The sequence below is a fragment of the Giraffa tippelskirchi genome, chromosome 6 (assembly GCF_054371585.1).
Source record: "Giraffa tippelskirchi isolate mGirTip1 chromosome 6, T2T-mGirTip1v1.2.pri, whole genome shotgun sequence".
Taxonomy (NCBI): Eukaryota; Metazoa; Chordata; class Mammalia; order Artiodactyla; family Giraffidae; genus Giraffa; species Giraffa tippelskirchi.
This window is the reverse complement of record NC_137280.1, coordinates 24,754,771-24,774,017: the sequence shown is the minus strand read 5'-3', so window position 1 is coordinate 24,774,017 and position 19,247 is coordinate 24,754,771. Positions and strand designations below refer to the sequence as shown.

Sequence of the window (19,247 nt, the reverse complement as noted above, 5' to 3'; positions counted from 1 at the left end):
ACTAAGTCACTGTCCCATGTAAATCATAAAGGTAAATCTTAGCACTGTTTACATATCACCCACTCTGGCTTTATCTTGAATTATGAAATTCTTCATGATTTTAGTGCAGTATATATTATTCAATAATAAAGTGTCTGGTGGTTAGGACTTGGCACTTTCACTGCTGGAGCCTGGGTTCAATCCCTGGTCGGGGAAACTAAGATCCCACAAGCCACAAGGCATGGTCAAAAAATAATAATAAAAAAACTTTTTAAAAAAGAAAAACTACAGTCCCTGGGCTTTGGGACCCACAATTTTTTAAAAAGTATGTATCAATTTCTTCAGCTGAAAAATGGTAATAACAGTACACATTCCATAAGGTTGTTTCGATACTCATTAATGGCTTAAAATAGGGCAGGTACACGGTAAGTCTCAAGTTTAAGTCTTATGGTTATTATTATTATAAATAATTTTTCAAATAACTGATTTTTTTTAAAAAATGTCCAGCCCAGGTTTATAACTTGGCAATAAACATACTGACTTTAGGTGTCTAGAACCTAGCTCATTTGTACAGTGATAATGGATTTAGTTTCACCAATCCAACTGCATTTCCATACATGCAGGGACCAAATCTCATCCTTCTCTTGCAGCCTATAAACAATGAACAGGAATAACATTTACTTTGATTATACTATTGCCACTCTTTCCAAACTTCTAATCACTGAGTCTCTCTTCAGAGACAAAAAAAATCAACAATTTTTCATCATTGGTCTACTACAACGATATTAGTATTGGATGGCTAAATGATGTGACTTATTTGGATTTCAATAAACCGGTTCACTTTCCCAATGGGAGATGCTATGACATTTTGGGAAGAACAATTTAGGTTTGGCACATCATGGTCCTGCCCATAAAAAGCCAGCAGCATGCTCCAGTGACTGGGAGGGCCAAGAAATGCCCCCCCACATCCTTGCAAATGCTCCAGGAATGGGGTGATCCCCCCACGGTAGAGAATCTCGGGTCAGGGCGTTAAACAGTGATGAGATGTGGTTCTGTGACTGAAACCCTCCATCGGTCATGGCAAAGCACCGGGATGAAAGGCTTAGGTCCTGGAGTCAGACTCCATGGGTTCACATTTTAGCTCTGTTTCCTACCAGCTGCATATTCCTAGGCAAATCATTTAATGTTCCTAAGTCTCGTTTTCCCAGGGTGCAATACGGGATAGATGAAAACATCCAATTTATAGGTTCTCTGGGAGTATTAAGCTAGATAATATATGTAAAGTGCTTAATGCCATGCCTGCCACTAAAGGTTCTTTATTATTATCTATGAGACTTGCCACATGCATTGAGATTTGCATATTCTCCTGTTTCTATAAGTGTGTGATGGTCTTTCTGACTGAAATTAGGATATCTGGAAATAAGTTCTAGTTTTACTAGAAATCATAAATATAAGTTATTAATATTGGTATTAGAATGAACGATTAAAAGCTGTAACTACCATCTTTCACAATTCTATTTGTCCTGGTACTTTAAGAGAAAATCATTATCAGGTAACATTAACCATGAAGATTTATTTATTCTTACATTCAAAAAAAATTAATTAGTTATCAAAACAATTTTATAAACAAGAAGGGCTACAAAACATAAAATAACACTTTTTCATATCACAATCAAAGATTTTTTTTTTATTTATTGTTTTAGGCAATGCTAGATTTCCCAGCAACTGAAAGGCCATTTCTGAGATACAAATTATGAGTAAACAGGAGTTACAGACTCCTTAAATGTTAATTTGGGTAAAGTGATTAATTTTTTAGAAAGTAATTAAGTTTTTAATCTAGGGATATATAGCACAAAGTAAATATACACTTTTATTTTATTTTCCCCATTGAATCAATTATGAAAATTATTATTTACAAAATGACCTACCTTCCATAATCACTATCCAAGATGAAGCTGACATTGTGATGACCTGGAATTAATTAAAATATACAATCAATTACATTCTCAATCACAGGAGAACAATAACTATATATTATAAAGCTGATTTAAAAGCAAAGAAAATTAACACCGTAATTATGCAACCATCTACTAATCCTTAAAGAAATGAAAATGAAATATCTTAAAGAAACACCTACTACTTTAAGATATACAAATAAGATGTCTCAAGGTTGTACCCAGGAAAACCTCACAAAGTACAATAATGAATGAAGAATAAAATAACATATATGTAATCATATTTCCTTCAATTTTCTTTCATTCATTTAACAGCTATTTAATTGGGTCAGCGACGGGTTGAGAGGGGCAGGGTTAGCCCACGGTTTGCTCTTAAAGAGCACACTGTCAAACGGAGGATATAGTCAGTCAAAAGCAATGACACAGAGAACTAAAGACTGTGATAAAGCTACAGGGAAAAGGAGAACGAACTTTGAGAATGTAAAGCCGGGGATCAGGCTTTTTCGAAGACATGACATTTTATCTGAAACTTTCAGGACCGGAAACTTGCAAAGGCTGTGTGGCAGAAGGAATGTATATATTTGTGTGTGTGTATGTGGGTGTGTGCGCGTGTTAGTCTCTCAGTCGTGTCCGCATGGACTGTAGCCCACTAGGCTCCTCTGTCCATGGACTTCTCCAGGCAAGAATATTGGAATGGGTTGCCATTCCCTTCTCCAGGGGATCTTCCCAACCCAGGGACTGAACCTGGATCTCCTGAGTTTCAGGTGGATTCTTTACCGTCTGAGTCACCAGAAGGAATAAAGCTCATTAACTAACTAAAATGTTTATGATTCTGAAGTATATAGAGCAAGGAGTAAAAATCAGAGTAAAATTAAAGCTACAGGTAAACAGCTAAATTAGTAATGGAATCATTTAAATGACAGAAGAATGAAAAAAAGACACTTGAAGACACTTTAGTGTAAATCTTAGAAAAAGGTAATTCATACACGCTTACGTGATGCTGAAAATAAGCCAAGGTAAACAGGAAGTGCTAGTTTTAAAAAAAGGGATGAGGCTACAGGAGAGGTCTAAGAGAATACCAAACAAGGCAACAGAATCAGGCATTTCTGAGAATATGATAAATGATGGTCAACACTTACCAATGTAAGTGCCACTCGTCTTACAAACCATAGAACCCATGTCTCCATTTGGGTGATCTAGTTTTAGACCATACCTAATAAGATATGCATTTCAATTTCAAAGTTTACATTGACATTAAAGTTTTAAAATATTATGTTTCCCTCAAAAAATCTTATGGATTTCAGAATATGTATCAGGACAGAAACTGTTGCTACAACAAAGATTTTTGTAAAATAAAAATATTTCCCAATCTTAGCTGAAGTTATTTGAGTAAATATTTCCCAGTCTTAGCTGAAGCTATTTGAATAAATATTTCCAAGTCTTCGTTGAAGTTATTTAAAAATTAAATTTTTTGTCATTAATTTGGTCATCCCCATTGATATTCCTTTTAAAGAATTTAAAACACTACCAAGTGAAACAATTATTTGATAAACATTTCTCAAAACACTTTTCTCAAAATAATTTAAACAACAGTTATATCATAATACACTGGAGATAGTGGATATCAGGTTACATCTAACTATATCAATGACTGATAAATTACTATATAAAATAACACAGTTTATACTGTGTTATAAAGCATTTGGTTACACAATATTGCTAGAAATTACTATTTAAATCTAGTATGTTTATATCTACTATTTATTTTTCTAAAGAAAATTATTCGAGTTACTTACAAATTATCAGATTGTGATATGAGAAGTTCACAGGGCATTCCTCCAATATAAACTCTGTATAAATATTTTATTGGAAAAGATCAAGTTGTGTTTAATATATTATTTCAAAATGCTCTCCTCCCACCAAGCTTGCTGCCACCTTATTTTTTTTTCTCCCAATCACTTAATAGTATCCATCATTCTTTCACTCAACAAACATCTACTGACCACTTATTATGTTACAGTTTTTGCTCTAGATGCTGGAGCACATCAGCGAGCCAAGATCTCTGCCATTATAAGACTGACAATCTAACTGGGGAAGAATGACAATAAATGTGATAATCATAACATATTTGGTGTGTATAAAGTGATTAATACTATAGGGATAGCAAATGTAGATAATGGGGACTCTTCCATCTGAAGTTCAATTAATTCCAATACAAAATATAATTTTGTAGTTAAGTTTCATATAAGTTAAATAAGGCTCACATCTCACAAAGTAATTGGGATGAAAAGAATGTCTAATAGAATCAGTGCCAATGAAATGGGAACAAGAGGCTGAGAAGGATTAGAAGCCGAGAGGAAAATCTGCCTTCACATTTCTTTCCCCAGCTGACTAGATTGACCTATTACTTTAAGGCTGATAGAACCCAGTGATACTGGAGGCTTGTAGGTAACTGACAGCTGTCACATTCTTTGCAGCACCAGACTAAACCCCCAGCTTCTGGGACAGCAAATCCAGATACAAAATAAGGCTAGATACAAGCCTGAATTATAAAAAAATAGCATATCTGGCAGAGAACTTTGAACTTTTTAATATACTTTTCATACAAATTCTTTCATTTGATCATTCCATTAGGTTACAAAGAAAGTAAACCGAATTACTATACTTATTACAGAAATGTATGAGTTCATATTCTCTTTCTAACTTTTGCTTCACTGCAAATAAATAACAAACTTAGCAGCCAGCATTTACAGCATTACTACATTTAGTCCTGGCAACTTATGCGTTAGTACTTACACATTAGCAACTAGTATCCTTCCATTTTACAGATGAAGAGGCTGAGCCAGGGAGGATAAGTAGCTTGCCCAAGCCTGCAGCCAGGAAGGGGTAGAGCAGGAATTCAAACCTAGAAAGCTCTGCTCCAGTGTACATTCTTAACCACACCCTGTAATTCCTACAGTGGTGTGGGTTTGCCTTTCTATGGTACTATTACCCTATTTGCCCTTAAATACATATATTTAATTTTTTTTCCTCACTCTATCTTTTAGACCAAAAGCTCCTTTAGTAGGCACTAGGTCCTTGAGTTATTTGCATGTCCTCTATCATTTGTACCTGGTCTGAATGTGGAGATTTGGCCAAACTGATAATAAAGCTTGTGAGAAGCAGAAGCAGCTTGAGTGCTCGGTCTCAGCCCATTCACTGCTCCCACTTACAAAATTCAGGCACAAGAGAGAGCCTTGGGGGCTCCAGTGTCACAATGAATGTGATAGAAACGAGAGAAATGCAGTTCTGTAACCTTTGCCTATAGATCAATGTGTGATTTTTTTTTTCCTACATTTATATATATTAATAGTATCTCAGGGTTACCAGAGTATAGGGCCTGGGCAGCCCGCTCTGAGGTCTCTTCTGACTGTGATTCTGTGATTTCATGAAATAATTTCTATCCATTCCTTTGTATTAAAGAGAAGTAAATTTCAACTACAGAGGAGGAAAAAATGAATCACTTGAAAGTTAAACTTTCTATTTTCTGGCATCATTAGAAAAAGGATGACTTAGAAAATCTGCTTTAAGAATTGAGATATAAAACATTCATAATACTCAACTATACAGAAATAGACAAAATACTTTTACTAAACGGTTCACATAAAATATTAAATATTTGTTTATTTTAGTAATCCTTTTATTTTATATAAGGAATCAATAAAAATATTTCCAGAATATTATAAATTCATGCAAATGTGACTTAATTGAGAGTTCTGCCCCATAGAATGCCAGACTAATCATCTTTATTTCATTTATCAAAATCTTTCAAATTGCATGTTTTATAAAATTATATATACATATGTACATATATGTGTGCTGAATATTAATTTATCTATTTACCCATTTTATACATGTATTCAATAAGCATGAAGTATCTTGGAAACTATGATTCGATTCTGTGTGAATTTTTTTCTATATTTATATATAGTATCTCAGGGTTACCAGAATATAGAGGCTGGGTAGCCTGACCTCTGAAGTCTTGTCTGACTCTGATTCTGTGATTTCAAGAAATAATTTCTATCCATTCCTTTGTTTTAAAGAGAAGTAAATTTCAACTACAGAGGAAATGAGGAGGACTTCCGGTCTTTTAAGGCAGGACCGAGATAACCCCACCAATGCTACAGGAAGATAACTCTAGTGGCATTGCTATTTCCTGCCCAAAATGTGGACAATACTTTTGGCAACCAGCAATGTTACCATCTGGTACACAGTTAGAACATGGAGGAATTAGGATTCAAATCCTAGGCTGTTAATACATTATTGACTTTTTTCAGTTTCAGCTCTCTCCCATACACCATGTGCAGTAGAAAAAGTGCCGAAATGCCTATTGGGGGACTTGGGTTCTCCTCCTGACCTTGACTAAGCCATGGACCTCCAGGCTTCAGAGGTTTTTTGTTTGTTTGTTTGTTTTTTAATATGTGCAAAATGAGGCAGCTCGATGAAGTAATAAAGTTCTCCATTAATGAGGTTCTGCGATTTCAGCTCCATTACTATTAGACTTCTTCCATGTACCTCCTATTAATAAAGTCCATCATAGAAAAATAAGCAGTTTTGTCAGACCAGAAGAGAAAAGTATATTGGCCATTGTTTCTCCTTTTTTTAACTTTATATTTTGTATTGGAATATAGCTGGTTAACAATGATGGCCATTGTTTCTATGTCAATGAACTATGCAACAGTTTATTTTTCCTTGCATGATATGGCTGAAAAATACTGGAATTTAATCACATTGTAGTGGTTTTTAATACCATTGGACCCATTATTCATGGGATATCACATCTCATCTATGCGTTATAAGAATATTTTTGTTTCCACATCAAAAACTTACCTCAAAATCCTCACATTTTTCCCATTTGAGCTTAGTGCCGTGTTACTTCCATAGACATCAGTGAAGATTCTGCCTCGGATTGTTATTAGTGTACCTAAAAGCAAACAGAGTACAGACTCAGTGTAAGACCATCTATCCGTATACCCATACATTTAATATTAAAACTTTACAGATTTTCCCAATAAAACCAGCATTCAGACACTTCAATCTTGTGTTCACTATATTGTTTAGAACTGCTCTGAAAGTTCTAGTAAAAAAAAAAATAAACCATAAATAAATATGTGTAGTATTAAAGAGGTATCTATAAGTATTTATAGCTTAAGAGGTGTTTTGTGGAAGATAGGATGAATTATTCAATAAATATTGCTTGGGTCATGGGTGATTTATTTGAGAAAATGTAAATAAGATCCCTGCTTTATATCAAAAAATGAAGTAAATTCTAGGTGAAATAAAAATTAAATATAAATAATAAAACCACAAAAACTCTTGAAAAATAAGAAAAATTTTACGTAGTAAATTTATGTAGTATTTATATAGTCAGGATAGTGGGATCCTGACTATAAAATGAAGGGAGCATAAAATGAAGGGAGAAATAACAAAGTTAAGATCTATAGATTTAATAACAAAAATTAAATGATGACAGAAACATCATTAATAGATTTAAAAAGCAAATAATAAATTAAAAAATGTTTCCCATCAATATGACATACATATGACATACAGTCTTAAAATACAAATAATTCTTGCAACTTAATATGGAAATAAATGACTAGCCTTAAATTACCAAAGAGATGAATTGGTAATTCATGAAAAGAAGAAATAAAAATCTTTAATGAACATAAAATTAATTACATAAATCAAAGAACTGGAAAAATTCAGAAAAAAACCCTACAATACTTCTCACATAAATGCTTTTTATAAAAAAAGGAAAAGGAGAAAAGCCCTTCTGTCTCCCAGTACCCAATGTCCACTGAGCTTGGAGGATGTGAAGCCAGGGTCAGTCCCCTAGGGGCTGGTGCAGGAGTAGATTTTTCGCATAAATTCTTGAAAAAACAGAGTACCTAGAATTGTCAAGGTTTAAAACGAAGGACATGCTCATATATTCCTGTTGGAATTACAAACTGATACAACTATAGTTATTATAAAAAACACTGGAAGCCAACTAACATTCAATAGAGGGAAAGTTTAATATAATAGGTTCAGATGCAGCTATTAAAAAGCATTAAACAATCTTTATTTTATAATCAGAAAATGCTATTTATAAATTTTTAGGTATTATATATTTTACATACTAAAAATTAATTACTATAAACCAAAAAAGATATTTTGGTTGTTATATAACAGACCTGGAGTTCCAGATAAAGGTGTGATGCTCCTTATTGTTGGGGTTCTGAAACTTTTTGCCTGCAAAATAATACTGTTGATAAATAATCTTATCTCTATCTTGTTCCTAGTTTTACGAAATATATCTCCTTCTTTCATTATATAATATTTGAACAACAGCCATAATAAGAGTATGAAAATATTCTTTTTTATATATAAGAAATAAAGTTTAGAATATTACTCTGATTATTCAAAATTTTTTTGCCTGTCCCTAAAAATCATCTTTCATTTCAAAGTGTTTCTTTTTGAAGGTTTAAAATTCAATCAGCCTTTTGTCATCAGTGTAAGCCAAGCCACAGTAATAAAGTTGTCAAGTAAAGACTTTTAAGAATTTGGTGGAATAAAATTAAAGAAAGCCTACATGGGTTTTCACCCTTTATGGGTTATACTCATAAAGAAAAAATAGCAAAGCGTTTTTCAAAAACATAGAAGCAAAACTTGGGAAGAGTTCATCAAAATAAGTTTTAGTAACTAAGCTCATGATAACTCTCCAGAGTTACACAAAAAATACTTAGACCACCACCTGACACATTAGTAAAATCAACATTTTATTAATCATTGGCTACTATTATTCAATCAAGTAAACATATGCCAACTTCATTTGAAAAGAAAAAATGAGAAATAATTACCACAAAAGGGAAATGTACTATAATTGAGAAATAAAATTAATTCTAAACAGGAAAAAAGCAGAATTGATGGGCTGATAAAGATTCCTCAATGACTGGGATACATGCAGATCAAAATCCATACCTGGAAACAAATAATACAGGAGAAAACAAGCTAGAAATAGATCAAGAAGAGTCCATCTGCAGAAAGAAAAGGGTGCTTCAGAAAATGGAAGAGGACAGGAACATGGGCAGGATTTTAAAGGAATAACTGACATTTTTGGAGGAGGAATAGCGCTGGTGGAGAAAAGGATGACCTCTGCATGGATACAAAAATTATACAAGCAAAATAACCGAGCACGAAGTAGACTCTCAGTGAATGGCAGCTGTCCCCCTCCCCACTCCTTCTCATTCAGGAACAACCTAAAAGAAAGACGCTCAGGTACCTGAAGTAAAAGGACAGATTTTTGTTGTTGTTGTTCAGACTGCCAATAAGAGATTAATTTTGAACTTTGAGGCTAAGGATGACTTTGGACTCATTCTTTCACACTTTAGAAATGCCTAATGGAGAATCTATGTAAAAGTAGTAAGAAGTAAAACACCCAGTCAAAATACCACTTTTTAAATTTTTTTTATTTTGGGCAAAACACCACTTTTAGAGGTAGAATAATAGAGAAGGTAGAGGAAGAGAAGCCAGAGGAACTGCCAAATTGTGTGCAAATCAATCTCTCTAAGTCAAAGTGTACTCATGTAAGTTATATCTGAGCAAAAAATAATGAAGAGTGCATATTAAACAACAGATTAGTTACTATTACAATCTGAGGAGACAGATCAGAAACAGATTTTCAACTTACTACACCACTAGCAAAGAATCAGTGAAGATGGCAGATAAAATTATTTTATAGAAAACAGAAAAAGAAGGTTGAAGATTCTGAAAATTAAGAATAATTAACCTGAAATACAACAGCAGTCAAGGATAATGATTTACCATGATGAATGAAATATCATGAAAATGATAAAATTAGAAAATAGTATGACAATTAGATGCTACAAATGTGTAATTTTGTAACGGGTTTTAAACAATTCAATAAAAGTGTGCAAAAGTTATTGGTCCTCAGCAAGAACAAAAAGTAAGAATAAGCACTTAGAGACTTTTAAAGCAACCAGACATTGCTGTCATGCTTTTATTGTATTTTACATGATACCAAGCCATGTTATGAATATTTAAAAGATTGTGTGTGTGTCCAACTCTTCGCAACACCATGGACTGTGGCCCACCAAGCTCCTCTGTCCATGGGATTCTCCAGGCAAGAAAACTGGAGTGAGTTGCCATTTACTACTCCAGGGGACCTTCCCAAACTGCCCCAGGGATCAAACCCACGCATCCTGTGTCTCCTGCACTGGCAGGCAGATTCTTTACCGCCACCTGGGAAGCAACTAAAAACTGGGGCACATCTAACTGAGAAGGAAGAGTGGAAGGATATGTGTGTTGGAGGTGGGAAGGGGTAGCAGATTTATTTCAAACATGGCTATCATCTTCCTCTCCCCATATCCTCACCTGCAATGTGTCTTTGCAGCTCTTCTTAGTGGGAGCCGTAAATATAGACTGGCTCGGAACTTGCTTTGGCCGCTAGAATGTGGTACAAGTAGCATGACATTTTTGAGACTAGGCCTAAAGACTCCCTGCACGCTTCTGCTCTTCTGAGGGATCCCTGCCTCTAGTATCTGATAAGTTGGGCTACTTTGTGGAGGGCAGAGACACTACACAGAACAAAGCCTAATTAGCTGGATTGTTCCAGCTGAAGCCCTCCAAAGTACCCAGTCAAGAGCGGCAAAGCCTCCTGCCTAACCCACAGCTGACCACAGACAGAGGAGTAAGCACAGCAGAGATCAGTCTAGCTCTGAACAGAACAGAAGAACCACGGAGCTGACCCATGGATACACAAGCAATATGAATAGTTGCTGCTTGAAGCTACTAAGCTTGGGACTCGTGTTATGCAGTACTGGTGAATAGATGTAGAGAAACAGGTGTTAAAATCTCATCTTCCATTGTAAGAATAAAGTATGTAATAAACTTTAAAGACTCAGAAAAAGCAATAAACATATTTCTTAATCAGAAGCCTATTATTTAGAAATATCACAATAGGTAATATGAAATACTTCTACATACATTAAAAGTAATACTCTTCGGATCTCCCTGGTGGTCCAGTGGCTAAGAATCTGCTTGCCACTGCAGGGGACACAGGTTCAATCCCTGGTCTGGGGAAATCCCACAGGCTTTGAGGCAACTAAGCCCCTGTATCATAATCACTGAAGCCTGCGCACTGCAATGAAGAGGAGCCTCCATTTGTCTCAACTAGAGAAAGCCAGTGCAGCAACAAAGACCCGGTGAAACCAAAATAAATATTTTTTCAATTTTTTAAAAACCACAAAAATTCTTCTTGTTTAGAAATACCACAATAAAAAGCTAAAGTTATTGAAAGTTGGGGAATGTGGAGAATGAGCATGAGGTGGAGTGAATAGTCAAGGAGGTCCTGTTTGTTTTTAATTAACCTTGTAGAACCGGTTCAGTTTTTCATTATGGAGAACTATAACTTCGTTAAATAAAAAAAATTTAATTTTCTATATTACATTTTCAGACCACACACCACTAAAATTCGAAATTATTAAAAGACAAAAATAATTTAAGAAGATTTAATTGCATGGCATTAAATCTCTTATTTTTGTCTTAAATCAGAGAAAAAGTACAGAGCACCAGTCAGCAAATATAACCTGCGCTCCTGCCTAGTGCTGAATGTTATGCTTGTTCTAGGGACAAAACGTTTAATAAAACCCTCTAACTGAGAAAAACACATTAAAATATCATCACTGCACAGTGGATTAGGTGCTAAAATAGTAATAAATGGGATATATAGAAAAAACATTATATAGTAATAACTATGTGTTGGTTCTTTCTGGTCACCTTATTAATATCATTTAATCCTCTATTTTACATGATGTGATGAGATAATCTCCATTTTACATATCTCCATTTTATAGAAAATGAAGAAACTGAGGCAGAGTTTCACTATGACCAAGTCAGAGTAGATAATGAAGCCTGTATATGAACCCTGAATAGCACTGAGCCACTATTCAGTTGAGGAACACAAGGGAAATCACTTAGCTCTGCATGGGGGAATTTTCAGAGTCCCGAGCAAAGAGCAGGACTCGCTAAGCAGAAGTGAGTAAGATGTATGGGTTCTTGGTCAGGGAGAATGTTAGGAGACACTTCTGGAAACAACTGGTTCTAGACTATGAAATAATAGAGGAAACCTACAGATAATGGGTAAAGGAGAGATACTGAGTGGGGGAAAGACATAATAATATGCATGGTTTTGAATGTGGCATCTGAACAATGCCATCAAAAAGGATAGAGAGGCCAACGGGCCACAGCGATAGTGGGTGAGAAATGACAAGACCAGAATTAAAACCAAGGGTATGGCAGGAAAGAAGATAAGGGGCCGATGAACCTCAGAGCTAAGTTGGAGGGTTAGATCATCATGGTTTGGTTTCTGAATAGCTCTGGAGCTGAAGATGAAGGCAAGGAAGACACTAAGGATGTAACAGGCTTCTAGCTTGAGACATGTGATAAAGATCAGAAATTTTCTAGTAGTCATGTACGGATGTGAGAGTTGGACCACAAAGAAAGCTGAGTGCCAAAAAATTGATGCTTTTGAACTACGGTGTTGGAGAAGACTCTTGAGAGTCCCTTGGACTGCAAGGAGATCCAACCAGTCCATCATAAAGGAGATCAGTCCTGAATATTCTTTGGGAAGACTGATATTGAAGCTGAAGCTCCAAAACTTTGGTCACCTGATGCAGAGAACTGACTCATTGGAAAAGACCCAGATGCTAGGAAAGATTGAAGGTAGGAGGAAAAGGGGATGACTGAGGATAAGACGGCTGGATGGCATCACTGACTTGATAGACATGAATTTGAGCAAGCTCTGGGAGTTGGTGATGGATAGGGAAGCCTGGCGTGCTGCAGTCCATGAGGTTGCAAAGAGTTGGACACGACTGAGCAACTGAACATAAGTTTAAGGAGGAATACTAGACATCCAACTTGAGATTAGTTGAATTGAGGTTGCTTTGGGGCCATTTAGGTGTTTTATTCAGGCAAACAAAAGATGGCTCCCCATTTAGGGAGAGAAAAGTGAGCCAGAGATATTTGGGAATCATATGTTTGAGAATCATAGGCGCTTCTTGAGGACAGAAGTCATTACTAATTTCCTCAGCATTTTGTCTTACATTGGAATGTTACAGCACTCAGTAATCAACAACTTAAAACATAAATACAATTTTCAAATTACATGAGATGGTCTGTAGAAGAAAATATATTATTATGAACACCTATATTTAGGGTAACTAAATTTTGAATGATTCTAGTCTACATGCAGTCACATTTGCACTCACTGCATCAGAAAATACAAAGAAAGAGAAAATAATTATGTTTCTATTTAAAATGAAGATAAGGGACTTCCCTGGTGGTCCAGTGGCTAAGACTCCATGCTCCCAATTCAGGGGGCTTGGGTTTGAACCCTGGTCAGGGAACTCGATCCCAATGCCACAACTAAGAGTTCTCATGCCACAACTAAAGATTCTGCATGGCACAACTAAAAAAAAAAAATCCCACATGCTGCAACTAAGACCTACTGTAGTCAAATACATAAATATTTAAAAAAATAAAATAAAATGAAGCTGAGTCTGATGAAAACAGAAAAAGGGAAATCAAAGTAAGAGCAGAAATGGAGAAAGTGAAAAAACAGTATGAACAAGAAAGTAATTTGAAAGTAAAAAAGCTGAATTAGTTAATAAAATTAATTTGAAAAGCAAAACAGGAAATGGTAAGATTTTATTACTATAGAAGATAATTTAAACTGGGTGAAATTATCCTTAGCTACATGCTAGTAAATTTTTTAATGTGGAAATAAATAATAATTTGTAAATTAAAAAATAAAAATCCAGTTCTGAAAGAAACCAAGTACAAATCCCTTATACGTAAGTCAGAAAGGAAATGCCACCTACATTGAAGATGCAGGCCCAGCTGCTGACGTGACCTTTGCAGGTATTATTTTCTGTAACAGGAACCCCATCCACACTGACTCTAACAGTGTAGGAATCTTCTGGCATTGCTCTGGAAGGCAAATGGAAAACACATACGAAATGCAAAACTCTGTTATTTAATGTATAGCATTCATAAAAAATACCACCCCAGACTACATGTCATTTTGGTTAAAAAAAAAAGTGTCTGAAATTCTAACTGTTGTATGTGTGTGCACGTGTGCTAAGTCGCTGTTGTACAACTGTGCTGTTGTAGAATTAAATTCAAAATTGATTGTTCTTCTGTGCAATTCAATTCAATTCTATATTATGAAAAGATGCTCTCCATCCTGAACTCTGTACTGAAAATTCTCACATCATGGATCTCAGGCAAATGCTTATTCTGACCAATGCACTGGTTATTGAGAAGAAAAACAATAATAACAATCATTTAAAATTGTAACATATCACTTTGGTACAATTATTTTATGCTTTGCTTTTTAAAAAGTTTTAATCATGTTTCTCCCTAAGTAAGCTGCAAAACAGTCAACAAGCCTAATACAAATAGAATCCTCTGGAATACAGGCTACCTGTCTCAGTATTCAAAGTGGTCATTTAAAATGATTAATTTTTCTCCTAAGTTGCTAATAACAAACATCAATTTGAGTTGATAGTAAAGAACTTGAAATGTCAATCTACAAAATGATCATCTTTAATCTTAATGAGCATGTCAAGATTCTGAACAAAATTAATCAAACCAGATAGGAAGGTATAATTTTGATATTTTCAGGAGCATCATTGCAATTTAATAGTGGCCATTTATCTTCTAAAAGAGATCAATAATGATTAGATAATAGCTCTAGTAACCTGGGAAAGGATATAGAAAACATTTTGATCATGCCAGTGTGTGGAAAGAGTACTACAAGTGAATATAATAAAGATATAAAATAGTCTAAACATCATGAAGTCAAAAATAATAACTGATAATCAGAAAAATATTATTGTAATTGCCATAGTGATAAAACTATTATAAAAATAATATGTATAACTGTGGTTCTGATATGATGAAAATGATGTTATTAAAGACACTTTACAACATACCTAGTATAACATGTAATTTGGGTTGAATGACTTGAATCTTTTTCTACATCACAAGAAATTGATCGGAAAGAAGAAATTAATTGCACTCTGTTTCCCAATTCAGCATTGTCAACTCCATAGTCAAACTGGTTTGCTTGAGCAAAACCTGGAAGAGTAAAAACACTCAATTATTACTAATGGAACTCTGTTTTCAAAGATCTAACAATTGTCATTTTGAATTGAATCATTGAATGAATAAGGAAGAGCACTGATGTAAGCAGTTAATCTACTTCACATTTACCCCTGTGATTGCAATACTCTTTGAAAACATAAAAATTAGCCTATAATTAATTCATTCATAAAAGCAATGCTTGCAAATCTATTATCTGTCAGGTGTTGTTAAAGGCATTGGAATCAAATGGCTTATATCCCACTAACGGGAGAGATGGGTGAAGGAATAGACAGCATACAAATATATTCAAATATAAATATAACATACATTATACAAATATACAAATATATTCCACCACCTGCTGTATGAAAACAGCAGGCAAAGGGGCACAGAAAAAGCAGACAAAGTGAACAGGATTTTATAAGGCCTGGGGCCTTTATCTTGAGCACCTATAAAGCAAAATCTGAGGTAAGGACTCGCAAGTAGAGAGTTTGAGTGTTGATTCCTTAGGGACAAGAGAGAAGAAAACCTGAAGAAGACAATCTGGACTCCACTGAAGGCAGCTGGGGCTCAATCTTGCTGGGAAAGACTTTTAAGGAAAATACAGATAGCCTCTCAGAAGCAAAGAATCAATGAGAAGAAGCATATATTCATCAAATTCTCTGCCATTCGCTGAGGGTTCCCCAGGGGGGAAATGATTTTTCCTGCACTTTCAGGCTGCACATAGGTATACGTCATCTAGGTTCCAACGCCACTGCATCCAAGAAGCCCTAGGACAAAGACACGCTGTGGGACCTGGAGGCGAGAGCCGGAAGCGTGGATTGAGTCAGGGTACACAGGGAACGCTTTGCCACAGCTGCGGCTAGAATAAGAGGCGGGAACCAGGATGTGCAGCTGAGTAAAAAAGGCACCTGATAGAGTTGACTCCTTGTGCTATACAGATATGCTCATGAATGCTAAATCACTTCAGTCGTGTCTGACTCTCGCAAACCTATGGACTGTAGCCTGTCAGGCTCCTCTGTTCACAGGATTCTCTAGGCAAGAATACTGGAGTGCCCTGCTACACGCTTCTCCAGTGGACCTTCCTGACCCAGGGATCGAACCCATATCTCTTACGTCTCCTGCATGGGCAGGTGGGTTCATTACCACTAGTGCCACCTGGGAAGCCCACAGATATGCTCAGACCCTACATTTGAAGTAGAATACCAGACAGTGGCCAGCTAAGAGCTCTGAGGGACTTTCCTGGTGATCCACTGGTTAAGAATTCACCATCCAGAGCAGGGTACATGGGTTCAATCCCTGGTCAGAAAACTAAGATCACATCTGCCTCGGGGCAATAAAGACCTGATGCAGCCAAATAAATAAACAAAATATTTTCTAAAAGATTTAATATAACAAGGTTAATGGGACAAGCAACAGGCGTCATCAATTGGCCCTGAGGCTACAATTAATACTTGTTTGGCCTCTCTCAGCCATTGTACTTTCCCTACCCATAAGCCAGAACTTCAGCTAATGGAGTGATGCTAACCTTTATCCTGAGGATCTGAGCCCTTTGTTTTCTTCCCCACGTGTGGTTGTGGCTGCTGCCTATCCCTACTGACAGTTATCATGCACATGGAAGCCAAGAGACACCCCAAGAATACCACAAATTCCAGACACACTCCTCCTTCCCTGCATTAAGGAAAAGCAACCCTGCCTCTCAGGATCATCAGAACTGACTATCTCTAGCAGTCCACTGCTTATGTTTGCTGAATTCAAACTGACACGATAGTAGTGGTAGTTTCAGTTCAGTGGAACCCAGACTGGAATCCCTGCCAGAAGCATCCTGTATCTGGAAACTCAGACCCAGAACCCAGGAGAACCTAAAATTCCAAGGACAGAAAGCACAGATTCAACTTTTTGATTACCGGAAGTGGTAAGGACAGGGAGTAACCCTTCATTCCCAGCTCCATGCATCCATCTGTTGGGAAACAACAGTACGGACCTGTCACTGGCTCAGGGTCTGTGGCTCTGATGACGGATAGCGTCCCACCTCACAGGAGGTTGTTCCCAAGCTGGGCTCTTAGTCTTGCCAGCGGTAGGCTGTTCCATCATTCTGTTAGGCCACATCTTTCAGGATGATGCAAGGTTCATGGTCATGTGCCCATTATCATAACTTTTTCACTATAAAATATGTTCCTTGTTCTGAGGCCCAATTTTGTGAAATCTTACGGCTCTTTATGGAATTTCACGGTATTTTCTGGAATTATACTCTCAGAAGACGAGGCCAGCAAAGGCACTGCGGAAAGAGAAGGCAAAAGCCTTCTGTGGAGTGGGTGTCAGTACCAGCAGTAATGAATCTCTGCTTGTCCACGAGGGAAGGAGAGTGATGCAGCTGACATGACTGAGTGGCTGGGTGGACTTCTTGAGGATGGTCCCTACTGAGACTATCCTACATGCTGGTCTCTGCTACTGACAGGGCAGGTAGTCAGCAGCAGTAGTAGGTAGCTTAGTGCTGGTGAAAAGAGTGTTGGCCTATGCATAGCCTTCCCCCATGGCCCTCTGTTCATAGGCTCATGGGACAAGCACTCAAGTAGCCAAGGAGAGAAGCTTCTGAACGAGTCAGCCAGTCAATCCAGTTGTTCTGCTATCTCTGTCTTGTGGAAATTAACTTGAGACCTATAGGTTTGCAGCCTTCCCTGGTGGCTCAGATGGTGAAGAATCTGCCTACAGTGTGGGAGTCCTGGGTTTGATACCTGGGTCACTGTGTCAGAGGTTCATCAAATGCCAGAGCCATAAACTATAGCTGTGGGAACACCGCATGCTAGGGGACAGTGCTGCTTACAGGAAAGGGTGTCTGGACCCTGACATCCTGGGCTGGAATCCCAGTTTCAGCAATTCCTTGCTGTTTGAACCTGAGCATTAGCTTTAGACATAAACTCTCTTAGCCATTTTTCATCAGAAAAATGACCATAATAATCTACTTAGCAGGAATTATCAGGAAGACTAAATGAGGCCTTATGTATAGTACTTAACATGGTGTCTCGCTCCTCGGTTAAGAGCTCAATTGATAAATACTCAGTTGATATATACTATATTTTAAGTCAGGCTTCCCAGGTGGCTTTAGTGATAAAGAACATGCCTGTCAACGCAGGAGGTGTAAGAGATGGGGGTTTGATCCCTGGGTTGGGAAGATCCCCTAGAGGAGGAAATGGCAACCCACTCCAGTATTCTTGCCTAGAAAATTCTATGGACAGAGGAGCCTGGCAGGCTACGGTCCATAGGGTCACAAATACAACTAAAGCAACTTAGCATGCATACACGCATATTTAAAGTCACAAAATATTGATAGTTATTACTAGTTAATATTAATATCCTTTTTTTTTAATTAGTTTATTTTCTATTTTTTAACTTTACAACATTGTATTTGTTCTGCCATACATTGACATGAATCCACCATGGGTATAATATCTTTTTAAAAATGTAACAGAACAAGTAAGTAAGAGGCCAGGATCTGAACCACAGCTGTGATGCCAACCTGGCACCCTTGTGATATTCAGAGAAAAATAATATTGAAAAATGCACATTACAAAGCTATTCCCAGTTATCCAATATAACTTCCTCTAGAACCTATGTTCTTAGCTCCTCTGCTTTATAGGTAGAAAAAGTAAGCAGAAACTAAATAAAGGGTAGGGATTTTAATAAACATTTTCTCTTCTTCTGAGCTTAAAACTTAACCAAATAGGACTCATCCAATATAGGCTAAAGTACAAACATATCAATTTGACATGTGAAAGATACTTGCATTGAGTTTGCAATCTAGGAAGGCAGTTACTGCTCAAATGGAATTTTGAGAAGATACATGAAAACACAGAAAAGCAAACTACTTGCAAAGCCACTTTTTCCTTTTGCCAATTTCTGCTTATCTCTGAACTTCACACTGAGTTTGGAACAAACTGACGGGCTGCTGGCCACTAACTAAAGAACAGAGTTTTACTTGTGGTGTGGCTCAGGATGAGATACACATATTTATTTTCCTGTTAGGCACACGTCACATCAATGAAATGGTAACACAGATATGTTCTTCAGCATTTCTATGACAAATACAAGTCTAAAAAATAACACCAACAAAACATAATATTGTTT

General features: G+C 36.5%; 1 protein-coding gene across 1 annotated transcript in view; it reads right to left on the bottom strand.

Annotated features, from left to right (window-relative positions):
• Positions 1-19,247, bottom strand: part of PKHD1L1 (PKHD1 like 1) — a 165,327-nt gene that overhangs the window by 139,752 nt on the left and 6,328 nt on the right. Inside the window, exons 3-9 of the mRNA XM_081503071.1 lie at positions 14,972-15,116; positions 13,856-13,964; positions 8,150-8,207; positions 6,804-6,897; positions 3,731-3,784; positions 3,074-3,147; positions 1,908-1,950 (exon numbers count right to left, since the gene is read on the bottom strand). Of these exons, the coding sequence (XP_081359197.1) occupies positions 1,908-1,950; positions 3,074-3,147; positions 3,731-3,784; positions 6,804-6,897; positions 8,150-8,207; positions 13,856-13,964; positions 14,972-15,116 (577 nt within the window). The remainder of the gene's footprint in view (positions 1-1,907; positions 1,951-3,073; positions 3,148-3,730; positions 3,785-6,803; positions 6,898-8,149; positions 8,208-13,855; positions 13,965-14,971; positions 15,117-19,247) is intronic.